Here is a 23,061-nt window from a genome sequence, read left to right on the forward strand (position 1 = left end):
TTATAACCTATATAGTTTAACTATTGTATTTTTTTTTCTTTTACTTTAATCAAATTACTTCTCTACACATAAATAGTTTTTTTTAACGAACACGTTAATACCATTTTAGACATATTTTTTATTTTTTATTTTTCTTTATTATAACGAGTGTGGTAAAGATTTTTTTAGTTTAATACTTTTAATGAATACGACGATGCTCTTTTAAACATATTTTTTTAACTTTTTTTCCTTTGCTACAACGAACACATCGAAACACTACTAGAAAAGTGGTCATTTTACTACGGAGATTTGCTACGGAAATAAATGCGTCACAAATTTTGACAAAACTGTGACACATTTATGACGACAAAAAAATCCTAGTTTTTGAAACAAATTTGCTACACAATAGTGACAAAAACAAAAAGACATCTAACTTTGTCACAGTTTCGTCATAAATTTGTCGGATATTTTTTTAAATTATTGACTAATTAATTAGTTTACAGTTATTAGATACATACTACTACTTTGCAACACATTTCCTACGAAACCTATTAACTAATTTTATCTTCAACTATTCCGTTAGAAATGCGTTACAATCTTTGACACATTTATGACAAACAACATTACAACCTTCCATCCTTTAATTAGTTTTTCCATCCCCACATTTACACACCATGACACCCAACACACCTTTTAAACCATTCAAGTCAAAGTCTTCCATCCAAAACCCAAAACCCAAAACCATTCAATTCTTTTGTTTCATATTAGACTTTTTGCAAATTATGTCTCCAAGTATTAAATGATTTCTTATTGTAAAAGAAGCAATAAATTATATACCATATGCACCTAAGATACGTTTTATTCTCGTCTTTCTAAGGACACAATTGTAGTATTATTCTTTTGAAATGGACATTGTAATAAATTGGAAAATTGGTTTTTAATAAACTAACCTTTGTCCCGTTGGTAAATAATAATCTTACCTACGTAATTGGTATACAATAATCCTACCTATGAACATGTTGGTACTCAATGAACTTCCGTTAATTTTTTTAATTGAAGTTAATTTTTAAGTTTTATTTATTACACAAAAGTCCTTGTAGTTGTAATCTACTAGTTTTAACTATTTTATAAAACAAAAAAAAACCTCAAGGGACTGTAATTTACTAGTTTTAAAATAGTTAAAACTAGTAAATTACAACTATAGAGACTGTTTGTGTAATAAATAAAACTTAAAAACTAACTTCCGTTAAAAAAAATTAACGGAAGTTCATTGAGTACCAACATGTTGATAGGTAGGATTATTGTATACCAATTACATAGATAAGATTATTATTTACCAACGGGACAAAGGTTGGTTTATTAAAAACCAATTTCCCTAATAAATTTCAGGAGTAGATTCCTCTCTCGTTTTCCCATTTTCAATCACATATCATTTGTTAAAATAAGATAATATTAATAACACATAAATAAGATGAAGTCATTTTTTAAAATAAGATAATAATAATAACATATAAATTACATGAAGAATCCTTTAGTAAACTTGTCAAATTTAAACAGTAACATAATACTTCGGAAAATATATAGAGGTGGTTTTGTTTCAGTCAATTTTTATCTGTAAATAAAAACTCATTAGTAGTTGAAAAACCCATTTACAATTGTTCTCTTGGGTAACCTTCGTATACTCCTCAAAACCCCAAAACCCATCAAAACCTAAGATTAAGTCACGCATACCAGATCTCAAACCATCTCGCGCATACCAAATCTCGTACTATCATTGGTGCCCTAATTTCTATGAAATTGATACCGTTAGACGATTGAATCTGTTTGGATTGGAGCTAGAAATCGATTGAATCCGTTTCAATTGGATTCGTGCGAGCGAATCTGTTTCAATTGGAGTCTGCGAGTGAATCTGTTTCGATTGCATGTGTTTCGATTGAAAACCTAGATTCGATCTTCGAAGAAATCTGATAAGGTACATAATGAAAACCTAGATTTGAACTTTGATCTTATATATATTTGAACATTCTGACCTATTTAAACCATCGACTAATCAAAACGTTGGTTCATATAGAAGCTGAAATGAATCTGATTTTGATTTTCATCGATTGGATCAACAATTACTGAAAATTTGGAGAATAATTGAAGATTAAGTTCTATTGGAAGAAATCGCTTACAAAGATTATGTCCATCTCGTTATTCTGGTTGTAGCTCTGCTAAACGCGGTAGAGATCTCGGTTTGTTCTAGTTTTTAACTTTCTAGGGTTTTGTTTTTGTTATCTGTTAGAGATTTGATGCTTTCTTTTATGATATTTGATGATTTATAGATGTTTAGAGTTATATGATGTAGGTGTTTTATTAGCAGATTGTTTTAGTTCCGGCTCCCAGTTCCGGCGACGCCAGTTCCAGCTCCCGGACATCGCTTTCATGTCCCCTGCTCCTTGTTCCACTAAGGTCAGATTGTTTGTTTGATTGATTTGTTCCGGCTGCTGTTGTTTCTGTAAATCAATTTCTGCTTTTGTTTGTTTAATTTGTTCAATTTGTTGATTGTTTGAATATGTTTTACATCATGACTCACTGGTAGATTGTTTACGATCATTTTAGCGTGTTTGTGATTGCTTGCTGCATTAAATTGTGACGAAAATATTGAGCTGGCATCAGTTTAATTGTTTTAGGAGTATGAATATCTTATGATATGTATTATCTTTGATTCTCTGTTATCTCATGTGCTTCATTAGTTGCAAATTTCCTGAATTTTGATGACTGTTAGTCCAGTAGCTTCACAATTTTTGATATAGTCTAGTAATGTGATTTTCGGTTTCAGAACCAAGGCCTGTGACCTCCTGCAGGTACCCATTTGTTCCTTCTTTAGGTCAACATATTCTTGTGTAATTGCATTGCCACTTTCAAATCTAAAGATCCTTAGAAATCGAATTTAGGAATCTGAGATCGGAAGATGCTACAGTTGAGTTGTGTCGTGAATATGTAGAACTCTTGTATATTTGACTCAAATTGTCGATTGTGTGTTTTTAGGTCAAATCTGATGGTTATGTTGAATTAAACTATACTATACTACTGAATATTCTGGTGAAATTAAATTTGAACATGTAAGTACTCTCTAGGTTTGATCTTTCGAATAAGGTTATCACAATTATTCTGGCCTTTACCATAGTTATCAAAGGCGCGAAGCGCACTCTAGGCGCATAGGCACCGACTAGGGCCTAGGCGATAGGCACAAAAAAAGTGTGGGCCCGAGAAAAAAAAAGCGCACTTAAAAGAAAAAAATTAAAAATATATTTCGTAATGAAAAATAATATTTTCTTCAAGTAAATTAAGCAAAACTTGAATGTAACTCCAAAAAAAAGAATATAAAAATAAAATAACAATAAAAATAAAATAAAATTTGCCTATTAAGAATTTACTTGATAAAAAAACATTATGTGTGTCTCCTAATTTACTTTCAACAAGAATGTGGGTCGTTCAAAAAGAAAACAATAATTGCCTATGAAGAGTTTAGGCAACACGAACTGAACAGTCTTGATATTAAGGACTGAATAATCTTGGTGATAATGTGATATACGAACTTAAACTTACAGCCCTATAAATACTGCAGAAAAAGTGGAAATTACCAATTAAAAAAAATAAAAAGCATAAAACAATAAATACGCATGGGATGAAATGTCTGCGCTATAATTACCTAGGAACCATAAGCGCATTTAATGCGAGTCGCCCAGAAAAAGCGCCTAGGCGCCAAAAGCGCTCGCTTTTGACAACTCTGGCCTTTACATAGTTTAGATGGTTGACTGGTTGTATCAAAGTTTTTTTCTCTCTGAAGATTGAACCTTCATAGAGAGACTGCAATTGTTGAACACTGAATAAAGATTACAAGTCCCTCAGTCTGTCTTGTTGGAGAGCATTTCCGAATAATATGTTATAAAATGCTAGGAGATTCGAGAGTTTTGTTGCTTTGGTGAAGCTGAAACAAATAAGTGCATTATGCGATTGATTGATCTGTTATAAATGAAGAATGTTTGTTAGATTGCCAATGATACCAAGAATAAGTACCAAAGGACTATAATCTTTAGTGCATGTTAGCGGTAGGTATGCTTAAGTGATGATCTTAAAAGACAATTTTGGTAAGACATTCATTGATTCAGTCAGGTCATACCAGACCATTCTTGTAGCTGGACTGGATGTCTTGATAGTCATGTAGGTAAAGATAGTTTAAGGCGTTGGAAGAACTCATGGAGGTTTTAGGTATGGAACTGGGAACATTAAGGAGAAGAAATCTTTAGTTTTGCAGTAGCTTGTGATTTGTTGTTTCTAAATACTTGATTTAGTTGAATGAGATGGTGTGAAACTTGGACTAAGAAGGTTTTAGCCTTTAATAAGCTCACGTAAGTACCATGGAATTCTAGGATCCGTTACACTAGTACGCTAAAATTCTGGTATTCTTGAACTATCCACTTTAGTTCACATTGCCAATGCTGAATAAATCAGTGCATTTGAATATGTGATATTTTTTGTTGTCATTTGTCATTACTTATGTTCCATTTGTGATGCCTCGTATAATGCTTACTGTTACTGCTAACCTCTTGAACTGCTCCGTCCATGTTTTGTAATACTGATTAGCTTTCTTTCTCTTCTTCTGAACAGAGACTATATGGTTTTGCCATATGTTTGGTTGCTGGTTTGACTTGTAAACTTATGGTAAGTTCAAATCCAACATTACATCATTTTGTTATTAGTAAACTTATTTTTTCTTGCAATTGCTATATATGAAATAAACTGACTTCTTTTTCTATTCTTTCGTTATATTTTATACTTTTGAACACATTGTTGGGCGAATTGGTGTGGAGGCCCGATCAAGGGAGGGCGGCCGACCCTAGCTTTGAGTCGGCCCACACGTCATTTCGGAAAATATAATGATATTGCAGAGATGAACATGATTAGATCTAAATAGCAATACCATGCGTGGGATACATTTACTAGTTCTGTTATGATTTAAGCTTTGGTTTTGGTTTTGGCATCTTATTTTCTTATATGGTGTGTCCTCTCTGCTATTGTCTTTATATCGATTTATATTTTGTTTATTGATTTAGGTACAACCTTAAGAAGCTAACTTACGAAGAGAGGTAACAAAAGCTTATCGAGAGGTCGAATGCTTTGAATGATGCTGCTGGAGAAAATGATGATGACGATTCAGACGAAGATTGATGATTTTTGGCTTTAGTTAAATGTTTGTTAGTTTGTGGTTTAACCATGTTAGAAGTATGTTGAATTCAAAACAGAATTTGTAATTGTTTTTGGTGATTTTTCTTGTAAGCTTTTAGCAAAAAAAAAAAAGTTGGAATTTCTGGATTTTTTTTGTTTTTTTTTTTGTTTTTTTTTTTTTACGTTTTTTCAGTATTCCGTCACATATTAGTTGCAATTTTTTATAATATTCCGTCACAAATGCGTTGCAAAACTTTAAACTGAATAATTAAGAAATGGCGTAGGAAATGCGTCACAAATTTCCGACACCATATTTTTGTTGCAAATGTGTTGTAAGTTGCGTAGTAATTGCGTAGTAAAAAGTTTCCGACGGGGCTTTTTCCAACATCAAAGTCTTGTTACAAATGCGTAGCAAATCTGAGTTTGCTACGCATTTGTAACGGAAAAGCTTGTTAGAAAATGCTAAATTTCTAGCAGTGAAACCAACCAAAAAACCTAATTTCGCATTTATAAAAAGCCGGTGGTGTTATATTTATAATTTATAATTTTGTAGAATTTGTAAACAATTCCACGTCAATGGCATAAAATGTCAACTTTGAAAGAATCAGTTACATCGGCGATTTTTGTTCGAACTTAGTTTCGCATTTGGAAAATCTGTGCCATAATATATATTTAAAATCTATTCTTAATAAATTAGTTTAAACCATTTGAAAAGACATTATTATAATCTATTGTTTTATAATAAATAAAGGCGTTGACAATATTTACACAAAACTAAAAAAAAATCACCAAAATACCATATTTACCATATTGATCATAACATCCACAAATATACTCATTGGTTTTTTTTTTTTTTTTTTTTTTAAATTACAAAACTAGCTATTAATCACACCTTTTTAAAATACTAGCCATCTCATGCGTCTTTAGAGCTACTTTCAAGCACGGGATGCATTTTTAGAATGACGCAATTGATTCTTTTAATTATGGCAAATACGAGCTTGTTGGAGGCGTGTCACTAGGACCGGTTTGGAGGGGTTGGTCCGCTCAAGTGGACAGGTGTGGTTTGGATTGGGTGAGACCATTCATTAACAATATTTTTTTAAGTGTAAAAAGTGAGTAAAAAGTGGGGTGTGATCATTTGGAGGTTTGAAGTGGTTTATTATTGGAGGAAAATGTGAAGGTTTGAAGATGTGGTGGTTTGGATTGATTTAGCATACTAACTAGGCAGTCTATTAGTTGGACTTGTTCCATTGCTGTAGGTGCTCTTAACTCGCTAAAGATGCTCAAAATCTGGCGATGATGTGGCAGGACTATTGTATACTAGTGCCGTACAAAGAATCCACTAATTGTGCCATAATGGCAAGAAACACGTAGGTTTTAGTTCTTTTGAACCGGTCACACCAACGGTACCTAATTTAGAGCGGTAGCACCGACATGAAATAGTGTATTCGAGTGAATTAAAGGTGATCAGAATACAAATCCTAATATAATCACACATCTTAATAATAAACAACTATTATTATAGAAAATACGAGTTGACAATGTTTTTGCATGAAAAAAGTCACAAGATCAAAACCATGATTCCCAAGGTTTTATACACTTGCAATACTAAAATATCTTCAATTCCCTCTTTTCATATTTTCGAGTTGTGTTCTTTGCATATACATATGCATACACACATATATCGATATATATATTGGTCTTTCAAGGCTTCAAAACACCACCAAAAATGGCTTCTCATCAACTCATTTCTGCTATACATCTTATCTTCTTATACATTCACATACTTTCCACCATCTCTCAAGCTTCTGTTCCTCCTTCAGAAACATTCACTTACGTTAATTCAGGCGAATTCGGGATATATATCGTAGAGTACGACGCGACATATCGTGCTCTTTCTCCTTATAGTAGCCCATTCCAACTTTGTTTCTACAACACCACCCCTGACGCATACACTCTAGCTTTACGCATGGGCACCATGCGGTCAGAATCCCTCAGGCGTTGGGTATGGGAAGCAAACCGCGGAAACCCAGTTAACGAGAATGCGACTCTAACACTTGGTAAAGACGGAAACCTTGTCCTGGCTGATGCTGACGGTAGGATCGCATGGCAAACGAATACCGCCAACAAGGGTGTGGTACGCTTTCAGGTGCTCCCGACCGGTAACATGGTTCTTCAAGATGCTAAAGGTAATGAAATAATTTGAAGAAACTTAACAACTGTTCAGGGCCGTCTCCGAAAATCACAAAAAAAAAATTTGGCCCTGTTCGAGATAAAAAATTTGGGCCCTATTCGCAAATCTTTATATAATATAAACTCATCAATCATTCAATCAAATATATAAATACCGGTGTTGTAAAAGTCGCTAGGCGGTCCCTAGTCGGTCGACTGGGAGTTGGGAGTAATCGGAGTACTCGGGGAGTACGCGGACATGGTAAATATAAAGAAAATTAATTGTTATATTATATATATATATATATATATATATATATGTTAAAATAAGCATAATTAATGTCAGATGAGTATAATTTAAAATGAAACATATTTGAAGTTCAAATCTCACCGAGTATAAGGTCGAGTAGTCCGAGTACAAGGCCGAGTAGGCCGAGTACAAGGCCGAGTAGGCCGAGTACAAGGCCGAGTAGGCCGAGTACAAGGCCAAGTAGGCCGAGTACAAGTCCGAGTATTCTAAATGCAAGTCCGACTAGTCTGAGTACAAGGCCGAGTAGTCCGAGTACATGGCCGAGTAGGCCGTTGTTGACCGATTTTGACCGCCGCCGACTAGTCAAGTCCGACTAGGGTAAACTCGCCTCAGAGGTGGTCCGAGGACCGAGGCGACTCCGAGTACAAGGCCGGGTAGGCCGACTTTTACAAATTAAGAAAAATAGTGTAGCAAAAATGATCAAGTTATCGAACCTACTTGCTAAGCGAAAAGTGTGGTTCTTCTAGACGTACCAATTAACAAAAATAGTGTAGCAAAAATTGCGAATGATATTAGGAACGAAAACGATCAACCGTCAACGACTGAATGAATCACAGTGATATACTCTTAATTAGACGTGCAAGCTTTAAACAAAACAACTATTTAATTGATATTTAACTTGATGATTGATGAAGCATGTATTTCAAAATAAAAAGCTTACCTGGTTGGTAGTTAACAATTAAGATTTAGAAACAGTGATATACTCTGATCAACGACTAACGACTGAATGAGAGTCCGGAGTCGACCTTTTGTTTCCCTCCTGTGCGTGCGATATCAGCATTCAGCGACTTTTTGTTTCCCTCCTCCTGTGCGTGCGATATCAGTCATTGCAGGCCCTTATTTTTGTACTTGGGCCTATTTCAATTGAGTTTTATTGACCTGACCTGGGCCTATTTCAACTTACAGAATTTATCTCTTATAAAAACATACAGAATTCTTTTAAATATATATATAATTTTCGTTTTTTTGGGCCCCATACTGGTTTGGGCCCTGTGCACAGGCCCATTCTGCACCTTGGCTTAGCCGGCCCTGCAACTGTCACTAGTATACAGATGGTTTTATGGAATAGTGAAAATGGTTTTATGTTGCGTTCCTGAAAATAACCGCTCGCCCCCATCGTCATCTTTTACATTATTCGCGAAATGTTATTGATTAATAGTTACTTGATTGATACCCGACGAGTTTGGGTCGGTATACCAGTACTTTGAATAAGGTAATGGGTTTATCTGAAATTCGCAGGTGTACCGATACCCGACAGGTAATTACCCGATACATACCCATCGAATTTTGGGCTAGGTTTGAGACAAGATTTTATGAAGTATGGGGATGGATTCACCCAAACCCGTCCCAAGCCTCCCCCATTGCCATCCTAATCCTTGTAGGCGATAGTAATTCACTTCAATAAATAAATAAATAAATAAAACGAATTTTCGGATTATTTTGTTTTAGAACGGTTTTTAGGCTTTTTCCTATTGGTCCAGTCTTTTTCAACTGCCTATAAAAATGATTTATGCTCGGAAAAGAATTTTTTTGTATAGCGAGATAACAAATGAAATAAATATTAATAGGCTGGGTCTATTCGCACACGGCTGTTGTCTTTTTGCACATCCAAAGCGCCTCGCTATGGCCAAAGCGGGGCGCTTTGGCTTGGTCAACAGACAAGGACTGATGTCAGTCGTTGTCTGTTGACCAAAGCCAAAGCGCCCCGCTTTGGCCATAGCGAGGCGCTTTGGATGTGTAAAAAGACAACAGCCTTGGTTGGGGTTGATTTGGGTTGATATGGGTTAGTTTGGTAGGGATTTTTGGTTGAATTAGTTTGGTAGGGATTTTTGGAGGAAAAAATTTTTATGTGGAAGTTGCCGTTGTGAATGGGAATTTGTTTTTGAATGATTGAATGTTGCCTTTTTGAATTAAAACGTTGTTTATTTTGTTAAATTAATGTTGTTTATTTTTATGTGAGAGTTGCCGTTGTGAATGGGAATTTGTTTTTGAATTACTAAATGTTGCCTTTTTGAATTAAAACGTTGTTTATTTTGTTAAATTAACGTTGTTTTATAATTACGTCATTACGTCATTATTTTTATAGAATGTGTATAATATAAGTTCTTAACGTTGTTTACTTTGTTAAATTAAAACGAACACGTTAAATAAAATGTACAGAAAGCCATAAGAATTAAACGTAAACAATCCAGAACCAACGTGATGTAAATAGAAGATTAACTGCAATATATACATATATATATATATATATATATATATATATATATATATATATATATATATATATATATATATATATATATATATATATATATATATATATATATATATATATATATATCAGTTTGTACATACAATACACAACAAAAAGGTACAACTAAGTACATAATACATAACAAAACACTAAACAAACAAAGTAATGTACTAATCCTCGTGCGGTGGGGACGGTGGGAGGGGAAGTGGAGGCAACGCAGCGAGCTCTCGTAGATCAACGAGCGTCTGGACGATCCAGTCAATGCGTGCGCCCTGACGTCTGAGGCGCCGGTCGAAGTCCCGAGCCACCTCACGCGCTGCCGGAGGCAGGTCAGCGTAAACGTGCTGCGGGTACTGTGGCGGCTCAGGAGCTGGCTGAACCTCCTCGACCCGCTCCTCCTGCGCCGGATCATCCTGAGCCTGAGCCTGAGCCTAAGCCTCAGGCTCATCGATGCCCAGAGCCTGTAGCTGAGCCCGTCGAGCGGCCCGCTGAACATCAGGAGGGGCTAACATCCCAGGCCTCACCTCAATAACAACCGGGATGACCTCCGGCAACACCTCTGGCTGCCAAATCAGCCCGTCAGCACCCCTGAACCTCAGACCGACATCAAAGGTACGGGTGATCTGCATAGCGGCTACTGACGCGCGGCCCAACCTGGATGACGGGACCGGATCGGACAGCAGCGGATCATGCTCGGGCACGATCCCTAGCGAGCGTGCAATGGCGGTGATAAATGAGCCAGTGTGAAGAAACCCGCGGAGCTGCCGGTGGTATGCAGAAGAAAAGTAATCTGCCAGGCTGGCTGCTAGATCGCAGGGCTGGCGGCGTAGTAGGCAGTATAGAAAGAAAAGGTCACTGAGGTTGACCTTCTCCTTGCTGGAACCCCGCGGCACGATAGTCGAGCGATAACATGGTGCAGGTATCTGTACAAGGGGTCTCTAATGGTGGTGGCCTTTTGCCAGGATTTCCCAAAGGGAGCCCTGGAAATGGCCCTCCAGAAACTGATAAGCGTCTGCCTGTCCATCATCGTAACCGCCTGCGTATATAAATCAGTATCAAGCTCAGGCTCAGTGTACAAACCTGTATGGACAGCAAACTCCCGCACACTCATCTCAAACTCCTGACCGGCGAGACGGAATATAACCTCGTGGACTGGAAAAGCAGGGTCCTCCACGTAATCCACCGGATGCGGCGCGTATGTAAACGTGGAAAGAAACTCGACCGTAAGCTCAGGGTACGAGTCCTCCATCGCTAACTCAAATAGGCGCGACCAAGGAGTATCTAGCCCAATAATCTCACGCGCCCGCTCGACCTCCCCCACGGTACTCAGCAGCTCCCAATCTATCCCTACATGCTCCCCAATCTCTATGGTGCGCAACCTAGCGCATCTCCCCCTCGCCCGTGACCCCAACGGAAACTGAAGATACGGACATGCCGGCTCCTCCTCGTCCCCCACCTCTACCTCAGTCTCCATATGCTCAATCTCCTCATCGGATAAATCCATCTCTGCACGTTGATCAAATAATAATATTAATTAAACAAATAATATTAAATAAATAATAATATTAAATAAATAATAATATTAAATAAATAATATTAAATAAATAATAATATAAAATTAAAAATATTAAATAAATAATAATATTAAATAAATAATAATATTAAATAAATAATATTAAATAAATAATAATATTAAAAAATAATATTAAATAAATAATAATATAAAATTAATAATATTAAATAAATAATAATATAAAATAAATAATAATATTAAATAAATAATATTAAATAAATAATATTAAATAAATAATAATATTAAATAATAATATTAAACAAATAATAATATTAAATAAATAATAATTAAACAAATATTAATAATTAAATAAACAAATATTAATAATTAAACAAATAATATTAATCATATAATATTAAATAAACAAATAATAATATTAAACAAATAATAATATTAAACAAATATTGATAAACAATTAATAATAATTAAACAATTAATAATAATTAAACAAATAATAATAATTAAAAAATAACAAAAAAAAAATAAACATGAACCAAAGCGCCCCGCTATGGCCTCGGCGCGGCGCTTTGGTTCTTCATTCTGAAGAACAGATCCAGCACAAAATCGACATTAACAAACAACCAACACAACAATCAACATGTATATTGTAAAGGAACGATTAAGGGTTTGAGATCATACCTTTTAGCGGTTGAAAACCTCGAAAATCTCCGAAAATGGTCGACTGTGTGAGATCGCACCTTTGGTGTGTGTTTTTTGGTTTTGAGTGAAGTGGGGGAGAAGCTGCCCCGCTTCTGGGTATAACGAGGGTCCGAAGCGCCCCGCTATGGCCATAGCGCGGCGCTTTGGTTCCAAAACCCAGCGTTATGAGCATAGCGGGGCGCTTTGGGCATTTTTTAAATTTTTTAAAATTGATTTTAATTCACAAACGCGTCGATAAATAGTCTAAATTTTCCGTTTTTTTCATTATACATCATTTTTTAATATATATGGACTATACTGCAAGTTCCGGATCAAATCGGTTACGTGTGATGTCTTATTCCGTTATCTCGTATCATTTAGGTTTGAAAGCACAAGTTCTCCTGTGAGAAGTGTTATGTGTATCAGCCGCCTACCGTACATGAACATGACGTATTTTTTCATTAATTGTAGTATTATGATCTATATTGTCATTTCGGGTCGTACAAGTGCGTATTGAATCTGATTGGGTCGTGTCGGTGACATTCGGTTTTTAACGTGATGTAACGCGTATATTGAACAAACATAAACGTGATTATTATTAAACACATTTAAGATACATCGTGAACATATGGGGTTACATTAAGGTCAGGGGCACGATACGTAAGCATTTCGTACGTGTTGATCTGATCCCTGTATAATGTATGCCAGGCTGCTGCGCGCTCTGTTCTGTTCGCTGTCCAGAGTAGGTTTGGGGGAGGCATTGGATAACAACCTCCAAGCTCTACATGTATGAAATGCCCATTGTCGACGAACACAACCGCAACTACCAGGTGAGGTTCCTCAGCTTCGTTTGGGCCGCCCAGCAGAGGGAAAATTGTATCGCTCCCACGAATGTCGAAGGTGTGAACAATCACACCGTATCGTTGGGCAATAAGAAACCCCGTCTCAGGCATCGACATGTAATTTTCGATACCTGCTCGTCCCACCCCCTTGAAATCGATCCGTTTAACCAGCGCATCATAATGTCCTATGTTTTCCGGATCGAAAACCTGCCTCCAAAGCGATTCGTTCATACGTAACTCCTTTAGAAGTTGTTCCCGGATCTTCAAATATGAATTTTGTTTCACTCCAAACCCAACAGCCACCGATCGAAATCCACAATGACCATCTTGTTTCACGTCCTTTATTCTAACGATGTATGGATGGATCACTTTGGGAATCTGAGATGCGTAGTTGCGGATCGCTATATCCGTCTTAGGACCGAGCTTGATATTCGGGAAATCAGGGTGTAGGTTGAGCGGTTTGGTATTCTTTTCTCTTCTAGAATCTTCGGCTGATATGTACGAGCTGTGACGGGGAAGATCGTCTGAGGCATTGACCCAAGTTTCTTCTGACGGAATGTAAGAGCTTTGTCTAGCGGTTTCAACCTTTCTTTCTTCCCGCGTTTTCAACGTTGGGCGACCACGAGTTTTCTTCAGAACAGCAGGAGGTTTTTTGTTACTGTTCCCTGGATTGAGGATTTGCTGAAACTTTTCAAAGAAGCTCCTTTTCACTTGAGGGGGTGTTGGATCGATCTGTTTTTTCAATTTTTCAAATTCCGCGTCTACATCGATATCCTCTATGTTATTCCTTGCAGGCTTGAAGTCAAGCTTCTTCCTAAACACGTCTATGTGTGTGATCCGGATTTGCTGACCTGTGGATGAAAACAAATTAGGTGGCAAAATCATAACGAGAAAGGTCAAAAATATTAATTACCTTTATTTTCCAACTTTTCCAAACGACAGGCACATGGCAAACCACAGCTAGTAAAAAGTTGGCAACCACAGCTTGCACCGTAGGCTCTCAACCCGTCTTCCTTACGTTTTAGTTCCATACTCAAAAGCTCAATCGCATATATTGAAACCTTTCTGAGAATATATGCAAGCATGGGCTGATTCTTGTGGTGCGTCATCACTTTTCGGAGGCTTGTTTCAAAGCTACTTCTAATCTCGGCGTATTGTTTATCAACAACATGATCAACATACAGTACAAGTTTATCCAGTGTGTTGCGATGACTTGGAAAGTGACTTTTTAATGTTGCATGCATGCTCTCAACCCTGTTGGTCGTAGTGTGGTGAAAGTTGATAGTTTGGTTAATCCAGCAAGATACAAACTTTTCACGGTACGGATCCAACCAGGATTTCTTCAAATAATCAAAAACCTCTAAAATTAAAAAACGTAAATAGTCAGTTTTTGTTATTATATAAAATTTGAACATAATTATGTAAGAAATACTCACGTTCACGGTCAGCTTCTTTCAGCTGTGCTTCAAGGTTTTCCAAGTTATACCTGTATATTTCCTCGGTCGTAGACTCGTACAATGTCCAAAATGTACGTACGAATTCTTTCCACTCCTTGTCAGAGAATTTCTTCTTGCTGTTCTTATTAATATTTTGTTGAATATGGAACCGACAAAGATACTTATGCGCTTTTGGAAAAACTTGTTCACACGCGTTCATTAGCGCAAAATCCATGTCTGTTAAAATCACGTGCGGTTCCATACATCCTGCCAACATAGACTTGATCCTCTGCAACACCCATAGGTAGTTCTCTGACTTCTCAACGGAAATTACCGCACAAGCAGCCGTAAACGATTTGTTTGTCGACGTCATGCCTACGACCTGAACAAATGGCAGGTTGTACATGTTCGTTTTGTATGTGGCGTCAATCATTAGCACATGCGGGAAGGCACACCACATAGTGAATGATTTTTCGTGAACAAAGAAGACGTCTTCAACTTCGTTCGATATCTCATTCGTGCGCATGTAATAAGTGTAATTTTTTTCGATAAGAATGTTTTCAAGTTTTTGCATCGGAGACTTACCGACATTTTTTTCGGCGTTGATCTTCTGAACAGCGTTGTGTATATCTTTCGGAATAAGCTTTCTAGCCGGATTGTTTTTTGTCAGCGTTCGCCAGATACTTTAGTTCGGAATATCTTGCTCTGCCAACTCCTTAACCAGTTTTTTGTCCTCCGAAGAAAGCCTTCTCGCATACGCGTGACCCTCAAAGTTTTCAATAGGAGTGTGGTTATGCTTCGCCTTCGTCACCTCGATCCTCCAAACACTTCCGGATGATTCCGAAAACCCGATCATCTCGAACGGGCAGCCTATTTTCTTGCTACCCGTTTTTCTCTGTGTAGCTACACTCTTATGCTCCCCACCAAAAGTACATTGAAACCAAATCTTGTAATTCTCTCCTCTTTTATTCGACCTCTTAGTCACAATGAGGTAACCATTGTCTTTTGCCGTGTCTTGTACCCAACACACCAACTCTTTACGTGACGAAAAGGTCTGCGTTGTATCAAACGAAAATGTAACCGGGTAACAACCTTCCTCGTCAACAGACACATCCTCCGGCTCACCATCGTCACCGAGGTTCGAATAGACTTGATGTTCAAAGCTCTGTTCACAACCGTAACTCTGGTTTGGATAACACTCCTGCTGTACAAAGCTTTGCTCGCCACCGTAACCGAAATTCGAATAACCTTGTTGACAACCGTAACTGTCGTTTGGATAACACTCCTGCTGTACAAAGCTATAGTCGCCACCGTAACCGAAATTCGAATAACCTTGTTGTGCGTAAGGGTCCTCCACAGGGGTATTCAAATCCAGCTGCACCGTGTTATCACAATAACGAATGCCAGATACAACCTCTGTCTCCCTCAAGTTGGACGACACCGGTTTCTCAAACGAGTCAGAAATAGCGGTCCCCTCGTAAGAATCAGGAACAACTGACTCGTCAGAATATTGACCGAAAAGATAGTTACTGAACCACGACATCGTTTTTTCAAAAAATGTAACTAACAGAGCAAAGAAGATCGATAAAAAACAATCCGAATTATGAATGTCGAGTCTGGCCAGGGATTTAAAGGCAGCATTTGGGGTCGAAGCGCCGCGCTATGGCCAAAGCGCGGCGCTTAGGGTTCACGGGGCGACTGAAACCTCGTATCACCTTTATGTCTGTCAGTCTGTCAGTCAGTCAGTCATTCGAAACCTCGTATCAACTTTTGTCGCCCTAAGCGCCCCGCTTTGGCCATAGCGTGGCGCTTAGGGGTGTGAAAATTATTTTGGCCGTGTGTAATTAGCATGATCCTATTAATAACCTGTTAATAACAATCTTACTATTCAAATAAATAAATAAATATAATAGTAGTACTATATATATAATTACTAATGATAAATTCAATTTACAGATAACTTCACTTGGCAGAGTTTATAGTATCCTAAACCTATATATATTAATCTAATAGTAGTAAGATATAATTATTAATGATAAATTCGATTTACAGGTAACTTCATTTGGCAGAGTTTCGATTCCCCAACGGACACTCTCTTGGTGGGTCAATCTCTTCGAGCCAGTGGCGTGAATAAGCTTGTGAGTCGCGGTTCAGAGACGAACAACGTGGATGGACCATACAGCTTGGTGATGGAGCCCAAAGGGCTAGCCATGTATTACAAAAGTGCCAACTCGCCTCGACCAATGCTCTATTGGTCTTCTATTGAATGGTTCACTATTGATAAGGGTAGTATGACTAATTTAACCCTTAATTCGAATCCAGATTCCGATTATCTTTATTACTTGTCGTTTGATTACTTTACCACAAAACCCTTGTCCAACCAAGGTCGTTACATGACCTACACGAAGTATGATAACAGATTATCGTTTCTTCGGCTAGAGATAGATGGAAACCTAAAATTCTACACATACAACGACAATGTGGATGGTGGTGGGATCGCGTGGGAGATGGACTACGCGTTTCTGGATAGGGATTCCATGGAAGGCGAGTGCCAATTACCTGAAAGATGTGGAAAATTCGGGTTGTGTGAGGATAACCAGTGTGTCGCGTGCCCAACCGAGAATGGGCTAACCGGCTGGAGCAAAGATTGTGAAGCCAAGAAAGTGTTTTCTTGCAAAGCTACTGACTTTCACTACTACAAGCTTCAAGGGGTAGACCATTTCATGATCAAGTACACCAAGGGTGATGGACCGATGAAACAAAGCGATTGTGAGAGTAAATGCACGAAGGATTGCAAGTGCATGGGGTATTTCTATCACACAGATGAATTGAGGTGTTGGATTGCTTATGATTTGAAAACATTAACGCTAGTTGGCAACTCGACTCGTTTTGCTTGCATCAAAACACCCAACAAATAGTGTCATAAGCACATTGTTAAGTTCTGCATAATCTATATTTATTTTCTGTGGATGTCAATAAAAAAGGCAGAACTAAATTATGTGGCGTTATGTAAATTGTTTGTTAGGCTATATTTACTGTTGAAAGTCATTGTATTTTGTAAGATTATATGTATTGTATTGAAAGTTTTATATAACCAACGGTTGTCAAATTGTAGGTTTTTTTCCTTCAATTCTAATAAACGGTTGGAATCAAATTGTAGTTTCTTTTTCCGGTCGATGGCAGAAATATATTTTAGAGGGTGTTTGGGATGGAGTTTGGAAATAACTTATTAATTTATTTGTTTTTTTAAAAACTCATTAAGTTAAAAAAAAGTGTTTGAAATTTATAAAAGTCCCTTTTCTTTTAGCTTTTTGAAAATGAGCAAAAGGTTTTTTTTTTCAAAAAACCAGAAAAACATAGCTTTTTAAATGGATTTTTTTTCTTTTTAAATACAAAATTATCAATCTAACCTTACCTTTTAAAATATCAACCAAATATATAAAGGGGTTTTCTAATAGCACATGTCACACCCTGACTTTTACAGAAACGTATGCGTGTGACTTGATCGGTTCTCATTGCATTCGATTATAATAAACAACTATATGATCAAAATGATGTTCATCCATTCATAAAGTTTAAATTATTACAAACACCAGTCATTTAAGTTTTAAACAACACAACCTCCGATTAAGTTACAAATCAACAAAAGTAGATGACATCTAAACTTGAAATTTACATCCTGAAACAACACCAGCGCCCAAGATCCAACTTGTTTCCTGAAATACATGTAATTTTGAAAACATCAACAAAAGTTGAGCGAGTTCATGCATTTTGTATGAGTACCGATAAACTTGTAAACATTTGAGAGACTCCTTTAAAACAAGTATGAAAAGCGTCTATGAACAAATCAACTAATGTTTTGCAAGGACATTAATGTATGTGAAGACATAGGGAGTACTCAACCCGAGTAGACAATTATCGGTGTCGAATCCCCTCGACTGTGTCGAATCCCCTCGACTGAGTTAAATCACCTTGACTGTGTCAAATCCCCTTGACCGTTGTCGAATCACCTCGACTAGGACACTAAAGCACTCTAAGTGGTCACATAAGGACCATGAGTGGGTCTCGGCCGTACCCGTTAAATCTAACCTTTATCTATGATTCTTATGGGAGTTATTGGCATTTCAGTTCTAGCCTATGCTCACATGATCTAATAGTTCATTTCATAGCCAAACCATACCATTTGAAACATATGTAACATGTATTTCACCCCCCGAGAGTTATAAATCCGAAAACAGTTAAGAGAAAAGGGGTACATGAACTCACAAGTTTGCGTCCAGCTGTCTCGTATATTTAAAGGTCCTCCTACGAGTCGTACAACTACCTACACACGTGCCATGTTTTATTAGACGTTTAGGTCGTGCAACGACTCTTTGTCTTCGTTGATCATTAAGACTTGTTTTGGAGATCTTGGTATACTTTGAGTTACATTTTTGATGTGCATTATATAATTCCTAAATATATAATTATTTGTTAAAATAATAATATTTTAACTTAAATTATATTTATCAATCGTTGGAATATTTGTTAAAATAATATATTTTAACTTATATTGTCTTGTAATCCTTCCATGAAGATTTTCCCAAATGATGGGTACTTATACTTGTATTTTTAGATTTGTGTATTTTGCCAAGTATTGGTGGCGTATTCCGGTGTGTATTTGTGCGTACGAGGGTACGTATTCTTGTTGTATTTATTAAGTATTCTTATACTTAATTTTTGTATTTAAATTTTCCGGAATATTATCTTTAACCAATAAAAATCACCAATTTACATTCTTAAAATATGATCATTTTAAGAAACTTTTATAGAAATTATCTATAGACTTTTCTTTGGCAAATATAATTATATTTTCATATAAACCTCAAAAATAATATATTTTCAAGATTAACTTAGAAAATATTCATAATTCCATTTTCACCCAAAATAATATATTTTTAGGTTGTTTAAGAAAATATATATTTTCTTCACAATAATATATCTTCTAATAATTCAAGATATATACATATATATATATATATATATATATATATATATATATATATATATATTTTCTTCACAATAATATTCTCTATGCAAAAATAATGTATTTTCTATTTGATAAAAATATGATATATTTTTGTAACACTTGTAAAAATTATAATTCCCGTTTCTTTGGTTTCCAAAATACCGATTAACTTATTTGTCAAAATATATATGAATTTAATTCCGGAATATATATATATATATATATATATATACATATATATATATAATCCATATTCCTTGTTCGGTTTGTCCAATTTTTGGGTATAAATTATATATTCATTTCCTTGGAATTTTGATGATATTTTGTATTTTAATTCTTGGTATTTTGGTAAGTTGTATTATTTTAAGTGCTAAAATAATATAACTAATACATATAATATACAAGTACACACAAATTGTGACTTCTAAATATATTTTCCTAAATATGTATTTAGTCACTTTTATTTATTAAAAACTAACCGCCAATATTTGTAATTTTTGTAACAAAATATATGGCAAATTTTATATGAAAAACCATGGATAAAATTTACTTAAAATACTTGTTTAAAAATATTTTTCTAAATGTTTAAATTCTACAAAAATTTTGCCATAGTTTCCCCTTAAAAATGGAAGTTTCCATGCTTTCAAAGCATATCATTTTCTTTTAAAAAAATCATCACCTATCAACAACAATTCAACCAACACTTACCATGAACCAAAATCATAAATTTACACTACATCATGAACTTGAAGTTTTGTAAAAATTTGTAGTAACTTAGTATGTTAATTAGTAGATTTAGTTACCCTTAAAAGTGTGGTTATTTGTTCATAAACATCATTCTTGAAAAATTTGGTCTTTCACAACTTATAAATTGATTTTTCTTAAAATAATCCTTTTGTATTTTTTTTCTTGTTACAAACATGTTTCTAGTCTTGATTTAACACTAAAAATATGATTAGTTTCTTTAAAAATCATGATCTTGTAAGTCTTGTAAATAATCTTGGTTTCTTGAGAAAACTATTTTTGAAATCATCCTTTTACAAGACTTATAACATGTTTCTATCATCATCCTACATAAAAACAACTTCATCTTTTAAGTTCATGTTTACATAAAGGATGATCATCTTGATTTACACAAGATTCATCCTCTCACTTGCTTGATCATGTGTTTAATCACAATCTAGGAAGTTTCTTATGATGATTAACATCATAATCACAAGAAATCAACAATCAAGATTCATACATACACCAAATCAACATAGATTATTATGATTTTAAGCTTTATGTTAGAGTTCATCTTCTTGTTTCTTCATGATCTTTATGTTAAACCTTTTACATATTCTTTTAACCATCAAAATAAGAAGTAAAAACAAGTTATAAGAGTCTTACTACTAGCACAAGGCTAGGGAAGAAATCAAAGATGAAGAAGATGATGAACAAGGTGGATAAAAGCTCTAGAGAGTGGTCCTTCAAGTTCCAATGCCTCCACCCTTCTTAAATGTGCTTGATACACCTCTAGATCACCTTAGAATGCTTGTAGATGGAATGAAAATGGAGACGTGTTGGTGTGTGAGTTGGGCCGTAGTTAATGGGGGGTAGAGGAAGTGTTTTTGAAGTTTAGATGATGATGATAATGAAGTGTGTAAAGGTCTCATGGTTATAAACAACTTTCTCCAACATCATGTTGTATAATGGTCCATGTGTTACATATCTTAGCAACATACTAAATAAAATATTGAAAAGAAATCAAAATGTGGGACCCCCATGTCTAACCGTCCCTAGAGTGGGGGGGGGGGTCTTGTTGAGTTTCAATTACTAGTTAAGCAAGGTAATTAGATTTCAAGTATATTAGTTACTGTTTTAGATGTTTAGGGTTTTTAAGATGTGTTGTGATGTTTGGTGCCCATAACTAGCTTCGTAACACTAAAACAATTCTCCTAGTGAAAATTTGGTGTTTCGGGTACTGTCCGGTTGTTTGGTTGGTTACCGGTTCGTTAAGGTGCTAAATTGCGCAGTTTAGTGTGCTTTATGTTGTCTTTTATGACGGTTTTGATTCCCAGCACTTTTGAAAGTATTCTGGACCATTAAACCATAATTCTGCATTATATTTTGATGTTAAAAGCTGAAAATTGCTGAATTTTGGTGTTTTCTGCAGAATTCTGCAGTTTTAGTGTGTTTCTGGCACTTTCTGGCACCTAAATCATCACTAGGAAGGCAGTTTCGTAATCCCTACTTTCCTACACACTATTCTAGTGTAACACTTGGTTCTGGGGCTCATTATGTGTCTTAACATCATGTCTATCTGAGTACTGAACTCCCGTCAGCACTTCTAGTTTGTCTGATAATTGTGCTAACTTTGTTTAGTGCACTAATTGAACCATATTGTGTTGCATGTAATAATGATGAACAATCTTGCAACATGAGATGCCTTTGTATGTATATGACAGTTATCAGAAATCATTCGTCTTGTTAATTCAATCATGCACAGTCATTAAAGCACAGATTATTGTTTATTATTGTACGGAATACATGGAAAAGTGCCAGTTGTCACATTCTTCCCCCATTAAAAGAATTTCGTCCCGAAATTCAAGCGGTGTTATTGGTTGTAGGGAAGTTGTGAAACATATATGAATACTTAGACTTAATTTGGTCTTCATGTTCCCAAGTAAATTCTGGGCTATGACGTGAATTTCCAACGAATTTTAACAAGTTTAAAACGACTTCCCCGTGTTTTGTGGACTTCTACTCCGTAACCTTAAAAGGTTCTTTAGTAAATTGGAGTTTGCCGTTGATGTGAATCTCGTTTGCGTGAATGACGATTGTTTCTTGAGTAGGACTCTTCCTGAGGTTAGACACGTGAAACGTGTCGTGAACACTGCTACGTTCCTTTTGGAGTCTTAGTTTGTATGTAACCGTTTCGATCCTTTCCAGGATCTCGAAAGGTCTAAAATACCGTGGGTTCAACTTCCACGCTTTTCCAAATCGTACTACGCCTTTCCAAGGCGAGACCTTCAATAAAACCATATCTCCATCCTCAAATTCCAACGGTTTTCCACCGCTTGTCGGCGTAGCTTTTCTGAATATCACGTGCTGACTTGATACAATCATGTATCTGAATGATCTTGTTTGTAGTTTCCTGAACCAACTCGGAGCCAATAAATCGTTTATGTCCGGTCTCCATTCAACACAACGGGAACCGACACTTACGTCCATATAAGACTTCAAAACGGGGCGGCCTGAAAGCCGGTGTGATAACTATCATTGTAGGGAGACTCCACTAAGGGCAAGTGAGTATTCCAACTTTTCATCACACAAACACGTAGCATGTCTTCCAAAGCCTGTATTGTCCGTTTGAGGGTGAAAGGCCGTGCTAAGATCCATCTGTGAACCATAAGCTTGCGGAGACGATTGCCAGATTTCTTGTTACAAAATGACCATCCCAGTCGGATAGGATAGGTATAGGCACTCCGTGACGCGCCACAATCTCTCTGAGATAAATCTCTGCTAGCTTCCTTGTGCTGTCTTACTCGTTGATCGGTAAGAAATGTGCAGACCATGTGAGTCGATCAATAATCACTAAAATCATATCATGTCCTCTTTGGGCTCTGGGTATCTTGAGATCGATTGAGATCTGTTC

The 23,061-nt window shown here is 36.2% G+C and overlaps 1 protein-coding gene and 1 long non-coding RNA gene across 7 annotated transcripts; both read left to right on the plus strand.

Moving 5' to 3' along the window:
* The first annotated feature begins 1,583 nt into the window (after positions 1-1,583).
* On the plus strand, positions 1,584-5,340 carry LOC110922045. Of its 6 annotated transcripts, none has more exons than XR_002582828.2 (5): positions 1,584-1,951; positions 2,051-2,213; positions 2,312-2,430; positions 4,633-4,686; positions 5,079-5,340. It is a non-coding gene; the product is annotated as an uncharacterized LOC110922045 (long non-coding RNA). The 6 variants fall into 6 exon arrangements; XR_002582826.2 differs by having other exon boundaries at positions 2,327-2,430; XR_002582830.2 differs by having other exon boundaries at positions 2,051-2,201.
* Positions 5,341-6,919: 1,579 nt separating this feature from the next.
* On the plus strand, positions 6,920-17,437 carry LOC110922179 (epidermis-specific secreted glycoprotein EP1). The gene is made up of 2 exons (XM_022166488.2): positions 6,920-7,379; positions 16,469-17,437. Exons 1-2 carry the CDS (start codon positions 6,920-6,922, stop codon positions 17,332-17,334), a joined length of 1,326 nt encoding a protein of 441 aa, XP_022022180.1. The 3' UTR covers positions 17,335-17,437.
* Positions 17,438-23,061: the final 5,624 nt, after the last annotated feature.

This window comes from Helianthus annuus, chromosome 11, assembly GCF_002127325.2.
Source record: "Helianthus annuus cultivar XRQ/B chromosome 11, HanXRQr2.0-SUNRISE, whole genome shotgun sequence".
NCBI classification, from domain to species: domain Eukaryota; kingdom Viridiplantae; phylum Streptophyta; class Magnoliopsida; order Asterales; family Asteraceae; genus Helianthus; species Helianthus annuus.